Source organism: Macrotis lagotis, chromosome 3 (assembly GCF_037893015.1).
Source record: "Macrotis lagotis isolate mMagLag1 chromosome 3, bilby.v1.9.chrom.fasta, whole genome shotgun sequence".
Classification (NCBI taxonomy): Eukaryota; Metazoa; Chordata; class Mammalia; order Peramelemorphia; family Peramelidae; genus Macrotis; species Macrotis lagotis.
This window is the reverse complement of record NC_133660.1, coordinates 128,979,421-128,991,519: the sequence shown is the minus strand read 5'-3', so window position 1 is coordinate 128,991,519 and position 12,099 is coordinate 128,979,421. Positions and strand designations below refer to the sequence as shown.

The following is a 12,099-nucleotide window of genomic DNA, read 5'->3' as shown; positions in this document are numbered from 1 at the left end:
ACAAAGCAATGTTTTACTATGATACCAAGAATTAGCCAGGTCTTTTTTTTCTAAGCATGGAAAGTGGAACATACCACAGGCAATGGTCCAGTACACCAAAGAATCTGGAGTCTGGTAGAGGATCCGGTAAGGGGCGACTCTTGCACTGGAGTCCAGAACAACATCGAGAGTTCCCACAAGGAGGCCTAGAAAAGAGGAAACACCTTTGAGAAAATTCATACACCCTCATCTTGGGGACTTCCTGCAATTCCCACAATGGGATTTTAGGAAGAACACTTTTTTTTTCCAGATAACCTGTTATAAGGGAATGATTACTGGATTTGGAACAAGAGGACATGTTCCAGAGTCCCTGCTTTGCCATTTACTGATTCTGTGGTTTGGAATAAATCTCACCTCTTTGAACTTAACTTCCTTATCTATATAATGGGCATAATACTTGCAATATCAACTTCATAGGGTGGTTGTGAAGAAAACAATTTGAAATCTTCCAGTGCTATGGAAATTTAGCTTTTATTAATAGTAGTATCTTCTGGTGAACCAATGTTAAGAATAGTGGGGTAGTTGCCAAGAGCTTAACTGATGCCAAATATTCATTTGGCAGGTAGAGTTCAGCACCATAAAAGGGGAAGTTTGCCTTGGCACTGATATTGGAAAGAGTGCTGGTCACAAGATCTATATCTTAAATTTTCTCCTGATGTTTACAACTCATCTGCTCTTGGTCAAGTTGCTTCACAAAACTGGACCTCAGTGTCCTGTGAAATGACGGTTTGGACTATATCAATCCTTGGGGTGGCTAGGTGGTATAGTGGATAGAGCACTGGCCCTGGAGTCAGGAGTACCTGAGTTCTAATCCGGCCTCAGACACAATAATTACCTAGTTGTATGGCCTTAGGCAAGCTACTTAACCTCATTGCCTAGCAAAAACCTTAAAAAAAAAGGAAAAAAAAGAGGACTGATTTTAAGTTCTTGAAAAAATGTTAATGGCTGTCTTTGGTTTTTAACTGATTTTATAGTAATCCTATGTAGTATTTTTTATGCATTTAAAAAATTATGAAAAGGAAAACCTGAGAAGACATATGAACTGATGTTCATTATAGTGAGCAGAACCAGACCAGTGTACACAGCAAAAGCAATAAAGGAGCAATGATCAACTATGAATGACTTAGCTACTTTGATCAAGACAATTCCAAAGGACCCATAATGAGAAATAATATCTACTAGAGAGACCTGAAAATCATTGAAAATAGATTGAAGTCTTTTTCTTTCTTTCCTTCTTCCTTCCTTCCTTTCTTTTTGGCAACATAATATGGAAATGGTTTGCATGACTTCACATGTATATTGGGTAAATCCCAGCTGGGCCAGGTATATATTCCTTACTTTCTCAATGGGCAGTAGAAGGACTGGAGGGAGAGAATATAAGACTCAAAAATTTTTAAAAATGAATGTTAAAAACAAATGTTAAAGAAAAAAATTCAGCAAAGGGATTCAGACTGCCAAAAGTGTCCATGACAAAAAAAAATATTAAGAACCCCTGAACTAGATAATTCTAGGGTCTTTTCCAGCTCCAGGTCTTTAGATCTATGAATTTAGGATTGGAGAAATTCCATTCTAACATTCATTCTGTGTTTTACTAGTTGTTTGACTTTGGGCAAGTCCCTTCAACTCTGAGTAAGCTTTCTCATCTACAAGATGGAAATAAGACTTGCATGATCTCATAATTCTTGCAGTTGTTATCAGGAAAGTCCTCTGTAAATATTAAAAAAGCACCTTTTTATGGTTTGGTCCTTTTATAGCAATGTTCTATTCATAAATCATTTTCACCAGTTTATCCTTCCAAATAACTATTATTATATTCTTTTTGAGAGAATGAAAGATGATGTGAGTCATCTATGGATTAAAAGAGTAAAATGGTGAATGCACCAAAGCAATTCCAGTCAGAAAAAACTTTTTGTAGAGTCCACTTTTGGTTGCTCACATCAACAAACTCAATGGTCCCCTTATCAAAGGGCTACTGGGTGGGCTGGAGAAAAAAATGGCATGTGCAGCAAACTGTTTAAGACATAGATATTCCTAATACCTCATAGCATCACAAAGTTCAACTCCTTCATTTTATAGCTGAGGAAATAGGCTCAGACTGAAGGGAGTGACTTGCTCAGGGTCTCACATTTAACTTTTATGAGATCGATTTTTATCACATTGCTAATTCATTGAAGTTGGAAGCTGGCATACCGTGATTGCTATATGTTTATTGGCTGACATACATGTTTGTATGAAGGAAAGAGTATTGGTAGACCAGCAAAAATAGTAGATTAGAAGACAAGAGAGGATCTGGGTTAAATCCCAGCTGGGCAAGTTATTCCTCTATTATTGGTTATTTTAAATTCTTGGAATTTGGAATTATGAAATAAAAAAATTACTGATCTGTTCATATGCATTGACTCAGAGATCTCACAACTGAAATTATACCTCAGTGTCATTTCAATAAAACAAAATATGTTACTGTGTTGTAATGAATTATATTTCTAAAAGCACAAGTCTATGATATTCCCCTTCCCAGTCCATTTCTTATCTCTATCTTTCATGTATTGGAATGTATTTCTTCCATCCCTCCATCTATTGGAATTCCCAGTTCCTTTCCAAACTCATCTTGAAGAAGCTGCTCCTGATGAGCCCACATTTTTTTCCTTTCCTTTTTTTTTTTCAAAGCAATGGGATTAAATGACTTGACCAAGGCCACACAACTAGGCAATAGTTTAAGTGTCTGAGGCCAGATTTAAATTTAGGTTCTTCTTACTCCAGGGCTGGTGCTCTATCCACTGCACCACCTAGCTGCCCTAATGCCTCCTCATTTTTAGTATTTTTTACCACTGCCGGCCAAAACTACTTTGAATTTACATTTATATTTTGACACATCCTCCTCCTGTCTTCACAACAGCAAGAACTAACTTATTTTTATAATCCCATTGCCCAGGATGGGCAATAACAGGCTTAGAGCAGATTCTTTTTAATTGATGGTTTTGTAGATGATCAATTGAATGACAAATGAGAAAGTTAGAGAAACTACAGGAAGATTAGTAAGAAGAGATGCAAAATAATGATGAAATGAAGATAGCAACAATGTCTTCTTCCCTTTTCCCCTCTCACTTCATCAGAATAGAAACTCCCCAAAGGGAAATCTCCTTTTTGCGAATCAGCACAGTCTTGGAAAGTTGCCCGGGGCTCATGAGATTAAGGGACCAGCACAGAGTCACACTGCAAGTGAGTATCAAGAGGTCAGACTTTTAACCTAGATCTTCCAGACTTTTAACCCCTATCATCCCATGTGTTGGCTGACTCTCTTATCTATGACTTTTCACATTCAATGTTATATCCATATAAATGAATACAACTCTAAAAAGGGCCAACTACTATCCTAGGAAATCCTAGCCTCTCTTTGGACTACTTGTCTTCTTAATACCAATTGGTTTCTTTTGGAGAGACAACACTTCCCTTGTCTTTATCTTTACTCACTGATTTTCTGTCAGTTTTCTTTTTAGATTTTTCAAGGCAATGGGGTTAAGTGGCTTGCCCAAGGCCACACGGCTAGGTAATTATTAAGTGTCTGAGGTCGGATTTGAACCCAGGTACTCCTGACTCCAAGGCCAATGCTCTATTCACTGAGCAACCTAGCCGCCCCCTTTTCTGTAAGTTTTTAAAATATATTTGCAAAGCAATGGTATTAAGTGGCTTGCCCAAGGCCACACAGCTAGGTAATTATTAAGTGTTTGAGGCCGGATTTGAACTCAGGTACTCCTGACTGCAGGGCCAGTGCTCTATCCACTGTGCCACCTAGCTGCCCCTCTGTCAGTTTGATGTCATTGTAACTACATACCATATCTTCTTCTCATCTCTGCCCAATCCTATAATTTGAAGTTGATTTTGACCACCATTCAAATATACAGTAGTCTAATGTACTGAGATAATTCTGATGACTCCGCAATAAATCTAAGTCAGGTACTCTGTTATGCTTTGCCAGTACAAGGATAGAAAATATAAAGTCCTTGCTCTCAAGGAGTTCACAATTATGGGAATAGAGCAGACATTATACAAACATGTATGTCATCCAGTAAATATATAGCAATCACTGTATGCCAGCTTCCAACTTCAAATATAAAACTTGATTGATCAAGTAACATTTATTAATTGCCTATGCACATTGGCTTTCAAAACCCTTCATAATCTAGCCTTTCCTACACATTTCTTTCAACTTCTTCACATAGTGGAATCCTGGAGTGGGCCTGACTTGAAGTTATATTGGGAAGGTCTTCACAGAATTTTCCTATCTCTTTCTACATCTTCTGATGCAGGTTGATGCATTTGCTGAAACAACTATCATGGTGAGGTTTGGGGCTTATTTCCATTATAAGGAGATGGTTCCTCAAAACGTTTAGTTTTTATTGCTTTTGCACTCAAATGAATCCAGTTCTACCAATTTTATTATCAAAGGAGAACCTGTAAGCCACCTTTTCCTTTAGCTTGAACTTCCTTTTGCCTTCTCAAGTCACTCACCATTCAGATACCAATATGTATATAGTCTAGCTCTTATTTATGCTGCGACTATGTTATCTGGTAGGCATTGGGCACAGATCTCACACTCAAGACACTAAACTAATATTTTCAGATGACATGAACACTCTAATTTTTTGGGAAAACAATTGGGGTTAAATGACTTGCCCAGGTTAAACAGCTAGCAACTGCCGGGTCAGATTTGAACTCAGGTCCTAGGACCAGTGTTCTATTCACTAGCTGCTCCCACTATATGATTCCTAATAATCTATATCCCCCATGATGTCACTTTGTCAATGTGATTAGGAAATCTGGAATAGGTTTCAGAGGTCTGAGAGTCATTTAAAAAAAGTCTCTTAGTTTTATGGGTTGCCATGGCAAATCATCCTTTACTGGCCAATCTATTGGTGATTGGCCTCTCCATATTTAGTTGAGCTGGTCATTGGAGAGCAGACTCAATCTGTCCCAGATATTTGAATCCTTTTTAGCTTAGGAAAAACTGTTAAGTCAATCCATCAATAAAATCAATAAGCATGTAGTAAACCCTCACAATTTCCAAGCATTTTGCTAAGCACTGCAGATATAAAGGCAACTGCACAATCTCTAACCTCAAGTAGGTTATATCCTAATTAGAGTTTATAAATTTCTGGTCAGGTTTCCTGGTACCCAGGGTGACTTTCTTGCATAAGTCTACAGAAGTGATCTTTGTAAGTGAAATCCTGTAAACACCTTTAACACCATTGTTATAACTTTACTGTCCTCTGTGTATATAAATGTTATGATAGCATGATGAAGTGGTCTCTTATCTTGGTCACTCAGACAAGTCACTTAATCTTTTTTCTGCCACAGTGTCCTTATTTGTAAAATGTGGATAAAAATATCTATTAACAAAAGGCTGGTATAAAAATAAAAGTGGGATAAAATTTATTTGTTCAAGTAACATTTATCAAGTGTTTAGTAGACTCGGAGATACATAAAGACTGAAAAAAGAATAAAGTCCCTTCCCTCAAGGAATTTATAATCTACTTAGAAAACACAAATACAAAAAAATTACAAGATAAAATGTGATAGAACCAAAGGAGAGATTCAGACAAACTGATAGAGAAAAATTTAAAAATTTACAAAGTAACAGGTACTAACTACTAATGCTAGCTTGCTGAATCATCAGTTATGCAGGATTTCTGAAACCCTTCAGGATAAACCAACAGAGAAAATGATGGCTAATAAATGAGTCGAGATTCCTGGGCAGACAGAGCTGATCCTATAACCAATCAATGTCTATACCAGAGCACTACACTGGAGAAAAATTGTCCCAGGGAATTTTAGATTAGATTATTTGAAGAAAAAAAAGAAGTCACTTAGAATTTTCTAAAAGCTTTACTATTCCCACATCTGAAATGACTGTCAAAACACTGAACCTTTTAATCAATTCCCACACAAAGTACTGTTTTAGCAGCTGTTCTAGTTGGCTATTTCTAGCATTAAACAATCTTTGATTGTCTGTAATAACGAAATCAAACTGAGATCCTAAATATAACTCCTCTAGGTATCTACTTATCCATTTGTTTCTACAGCATTATTCTCACAAGCACATGTATTCAGAGAGTATTCAATGTAACAAAGGCTCAGTAAAATTCTTCACTTCAGCCAGTGCGTCACTGGAGGCACTGGATTCATTTTGGCAGAGATAGAATGGGGCAGAGGTGACTCTGGTGCAGGAGTGAAAGTGAGACTGGATAAACTCTCATTTCAGCACCTCTTTGTTATGAGAAGTCCACTGCAAGATGATATCATTTTCATAACATAGCTGGTATATATTCCCACTTATTTCCTCTTATTCAGCCACCATCCTAGTGCAGACTCTCAATAATCTCCTGCTTGGTTTATTGCAACAACCTTCTAATTGGTTTCTCTCCCCACACCAGCCCATTATCCTCCACTTAGCTGCCAAAGTAGTTTATGTCACTCATCTATTTAATAAATTCCAGTGGCTCCTGGTTACCTCCAGAATAAAACATAAAATCCTGTGTTTGACTTTAAAAAGTCTTTTGCCAACTGGTCTCTTCCAACCTTTCTAATCTTATTCTACTTTATAACTCTTTATATACTCTACTCCACAAGCCTTCTTCCTGTTCTTTGTACATAATTCCATTCTCAGAATCTGTGCTTTTTCATTGACTTTCCCCGCCCCCCCCCCCCCACCATGTGTGTAAGACTGACTTATCTTTCTTTACTCATCTTCAAAACTCAGCTCAAAACTCCCATCTTCTATGAGGTCTTTTCTGGATCTCTCCTCTCCTGCCTATCACTTCCTTCTGACTTTACTCTCCACTTAACACAATGAGTATCCTGTATGTTACAGAGTTGCTTGCATGTTATCTCCCCCATTAGAATGTGAGCTCCTTGAGAACAGAGACCACCATGTTTTTGTCTTTGTGTCTCAATCCAGTACTTATTAGCACTTAGTAAGTAAGCATTTAATTAATGCTAATTGATGGGCCAGGATAGAATTCTAAATCAAAAAATAAAAAACAACCTAACCCAATATGAACAATAGTATAGAAGTGGCAAAGTTCAAGGTGTGTTTGGGGAATATTGGGAATCCCATTTCATCAAATGTTTAAAGTGTTTCTTGGGGAAGAGTAGAAGATATGGCTATAAATCTAAAGCTTTTATTAAGCAATAGGGAATGGAGGAAGAATTTTTAGGCTCTTGAGGACCTCATTATGTATGATTCTGTCTTTTATTTGGAATCAAGCCCAGAATAATAGCCTATAATGTACCAAATGATTTGGTTAGCATAAATTCCTAGGTTTATGTCTCAGTGGATAATGACAGTCAAAAAAATTGTTATTTTTCAACTTTATTTTCTGGTACTGTAGGTTTTATACTTCCCATGGTTATAAATACTAATACTCTTTTCTCACTTCAAATACTATCCACAGTTACATGCTCAATGTTTCTTCTCTAGAAGGAGATGGTTCTTTACCTTAAGTCCTAAACTTAAGTCTGGGATTCCACTGCAAAGTGGTGTTCTAATTCGGGTTGTGAAGAAGTCAATTAATATGTGAAGCTGTTTCTTGCAGTTCAATGGCTTTATCTTCCAAGATAATTCTAATAATTTATCCCGAGATACTGTTCCATTAATTAAGATCATTTAAATTCTATTAAGTTGTCTTGTGAGAGGTTTTACCATTAGAATCCATCTACTAGGAATTTTAGAAGGGTATATCTTTGGGTAATTTACAAAATTACACACACACACACACACACACACATATATTTTTTCTCTTTAGATCTCTTAGGTACAACTTCATATTTTCCTATATTTCAAACATCATCTTATAAAATATCCCTTGGCATATTTCATGGTATCTTCATCTTTTAGGTTAAGTGACATTCTTTTGCCTTAAACTCTTCTGTTATTTCTATTTGCATGACTAAGCACCAGTGCTCTAGATCTTTTTATATCTGGATTACTCATTAGCCTCCATGCTTGTGTGTTAACAATAATTTAGCAAATATTAATATATAATATTTAGTTAATTAAAATTAATCATGGAGAATTATATAAAACACACTAGAAAATTCTTTTTTAATTTAAAAAATTTTGGGGGGGCAATTTCCATGACACTAGGGAATTCAATAAATCCTAAGAGGATAATGATAATCTCTGCAACATGTCTCTGGCAACACTAAGAAAACTCTCAAATGTTTTGAATTATGTTAACCTGAACAAGAGGAGAAGTTCCTGAATGGATCAATGGCATCAGGGACTGGAGTCCAGAGCTGTGAGTTAAGATTTGCACTATATGGAGTGAGGAAATGAGTCTTAAAAGAATATCAAGATGCCTCTGACCTAAAATAATATGGTTGGATTAACAAAAAGTCAAGATAATGGCCATGACTGACAACCCCAATTGTTAAGAAACAAAAGACTAAACTGAAAAGCCCTGAAAACCTACTAAGAATTTGATGAACTCTACAAACCTATCAATTTACATCTTCAGTAGTGTACATATAGTGCAGATTAAAGCCAAATCTAAGATTTCTCAGGAAAATTCTCAGATCTATTCTCAGTTCTCTTTCTAATATTCTACTGTGGCTTTTGGTTGGTGAGGGGGATGAGTGACCAATTTTAAATTCAGGATTGTAGAATCACAGATTCAGAGCTAGAAAATCTTTGATTTTTTAGATAAAGACATTGCAGCCTAGCTCTGTCTTAGGCACCTTGGAAGAAGAATGAGTTCTGGAGCTTGAGCTGACATATTTCTTGAAAACTTATCTCCAACCTAAACAGTTTTATTGGAAAAGAACAGGAAAGTGATTGTATTAGTGCAGCACTCCCCCCATCATTCAGTAGCCTGCATGAGGGAGACTGAGAGGTGAAGTGATTTTTTCCAGGGATCCACAGTTTTCTTGACTCCAAGGTAGACACTGTCTAGTAAGCTATGTTGTTGTCGTTTGGTAGCTAGGTGGAGAAGTGAATAAAGTATTGGCACTGGCAGGAGTCAGACAGACTCATTTTTGTGAGTTCAAATCCAGCCTCAGACACTTTACTAGCTATAATCCTGGTCAAGTCACTTCACCCTGTTTCCCTCAGTTTCCTCATCTGTCAAACTGGTGAAGGAAATGTCATGCCACTCCCATTCATGAAGAGTTGAACACAACTGAAATGATTCAACAGCAATTCAAAGTAGTGTAGTGTAGGTGGATAGAGTCAGTATGACAGTCAAGAAGACCTGAGTTCAAGCCCAACCTTTCACACATAGTAGCTCTGTGATCTGAGTCATCAAACAGAGGCTGATCTACATAGGTAAAAGAATTTCCTCATTAGGAATTTCCCATGTCAGTACCATCACAGACCTCATCCAAAAACCCAAGCAAGACAAAACAAAACAAAAAACTGGTTATTTAAGAAGGAAGAGAAGTTATTTTCCAAGGGGGAGTAAACAAGGCAAAGATTTATCTTTACCAGTTTTTCCAAATACAAACCCTTGTCAGATCTGTACTGTGCAAATGTTACAGAGGGAATTTCCCCCAAGGGAGAAAATCTGCAGAGAGAGAAGCTATGGTTTTCCCCTTTGCATCATATCTTTTTTTGGGGGAAGAAAGGGTGGGGATTTGTTTTCAACCAAATCACCAGTAGAGAGTACAATTGACAAAGTATTTTTGTAAGCAGATCTAGGCCATGCATACATCCAGTCCATTAATATTTGCTGCTCAGTTCTTACAAATCCCTGGGCACTTAGAGGAGCTGTCCCATTTCCACTGCAAACTGAGCACTCAATGTAGCTTGAAGCCTGAATAAAGCAAGAACTTTGTCTTTCAGTCACAATGAATACAGAAGATGCCCAAAATAAGCCACATCACTGAAAGGAAACCTCTTTGAAAGAAAAAAATAGATATACATTGAAAAATAATCACAAAAAATTATTATTATTGTTATTAAAAATATTTACTGTAAAGACTGACCAAGCAAGTAGTTAGCTGCAGGTTTTATCTAGATTCATCCAGGATGAAGGGGACCTTGAAGCAGAGTCCCTGACAAATTCATCAACCTGTAACTGTAGCATCAGAAAGTATATAATTATAAGCTTCCCTCAATAATCATTCTGCATTCGTGCCAGTTCAATAAGGCAAGTATGTAAAAATCCCAGCAGCAAGGCAACAGTGAATAGAGCACAAGACCTGGATTTAGGAAAACATCTGAGTTCAATTCAGTCTCAGAAACTCACTAGCTATGTGACCCCGGGCAAATCACTTAACTGTGTTTACTTTTGCTAAGGAAACTCCTGAAATGGGACCATGAAGAGTTGGGCCATGAATCAAATGACCAAACAACATGTATTTATCTCTCTCTCTCTCTCTCTCTCTCTCTCTCTCTCTCTCTCTCTCTCTCCATATATACCTGAGAATGATAAAGATTTATTTTACCTGGGAAGTAAAGCTGGTATTAATAGGCCATTTTGTCTTGAGAAATAGTTTGAGGTCAAAACTGGGTTTATGTTCAGAGAGAATGCATGGTGGAGTCTATAGAGTCAGAATATAATTCTTGCCTTTCCCACCTCAGTGTAAAACATGGGCAGTAATAATAGCCATTATATCTACTCCATAGGATTTTTATGTGAGTATCAAATGGTGCTTTGAAAAGTGGCATTTTTAAACCTTATAGAAATGTTACCTATCATTATCATCAGTTCAAGGCATCTTTCCTATTTCCTATCATAACTTAGACCTCAAAAAAAATGGAGAATGGAAACTCTTCTTTTTGAAACTGATTGCTGTTGTTGCTCAGTCATTTTCTCAGTCATGCCTGACTCTTCGTTACCTCATATGAGGTTTTTCTTGGCAAAGATACTGGAGTGCTTTGCCATTTCCTTTCCTACCTCATTTTACAGATGAGGAACTAAGGCAGAAGAGGGAAAAAGTGACTTGCCCAGGATCACATAGCTAGTAAGTGTCTCAGATCAGATTTGAACTCAGGAACAGGAGTCTGACTCCATGCTCAGAATCCAAGTCAATGGACCCCCTACCTGCCTAAAATTGATGGTCAGCTCCTATTAATGAAACAATTGGTTTATTGTTTCAAGATGGTACATTGGTTTCAGCAGATCATCTCTCTGAAACCCCTTTCATTTCCGAGAGATGAATCACCTTCAGCAATGATAGAAAAGAGAAATACCTCCATTCCTTCTCCTTCTTTGGGAGTTAAAACATGGGGATATGACAAGTTTCAGGAGTCACCAAATACCCATTGAATATTTATTGAAATGTGTGAAGTAATGAAAAGAACCCCAAACTTCAGTGTGACTTGAATATTGAATAGCTGTGTGACCTTGGGAAGTGACTTCAATTTCTCTGGGATTTACTTTTCCCCATTTGTAAAATGAAAGGGTGAAATGAATTAGGCTCTTGAGGTTTCTTCTGATATTCTACACCCCGTGATCTATACTTGACCTAACTTTTTATAAACTCCTCACTCAGGAGATCCATATGAAAGGGAATGTGTCTATTCCCAACAGAATGGAAAATTATAAGTAAAAACAATCATCCTCAATTAAACTCATTTTTACAACTTGGATCAGTCTCATTCAAATTAGGTTCATGTGAACTGGCGAAAAATAAGTATGTGCCAAAAATTGTCACAGGATTTCAGACTACATGTTATACTTGGAAAGTCAGAATCTATCCCTATCTGCCTGCATTTTTTCATTCCAGCCATAATTGCATATACAATAGTAACATCTTCACCATAGCAAGGATGTGCTTCATTATTCTCTGTTTGTTGATTTTTATTAGGTCAATGATGCAGTGTTTTATTCTTCAAGCACAAACTAATTGCAATTGAAAGGCATTGTGCTATACTGAAAACTCTTTGAGACTTCTAGCCACATTTTCTCCCTTGGTGAATTCACCCACTTTCATGGCTTCAGTTATTTCCTTTAATCATTCCCCAATCCATATAAACAGAACCTTTACCTCTCTTCTGAGCACCCAGTTTGACATTTTCTACTGTCTGCTTGACATTTCTAGCTAGATGTTCTGCCAGTT

The 12,099-nt window shown here is 37.0% G+C and overlaps 1 protein-coding gene across 1 annotated transcript in view; it reads right to left on the bottom strand.

The window, feature by feature from the left end:
* Positions 1-12,099, bottom strand: part of TBC1D9 (TBC1 domain family member 9) — a 130,510-nt gene that overhangs the window by 85,292 nt on the left and 33,119 nt on the right. Inside the window, exon 2 of the mRNA XM_074229257.1 lies at positions 75-185. Coding sequence (XP_074085358.1) covers positions 75-185 — 111 coding nt within the window. The remainder of the gene's footprint in view (positions 1-74; positions 186-12,099) is intronic.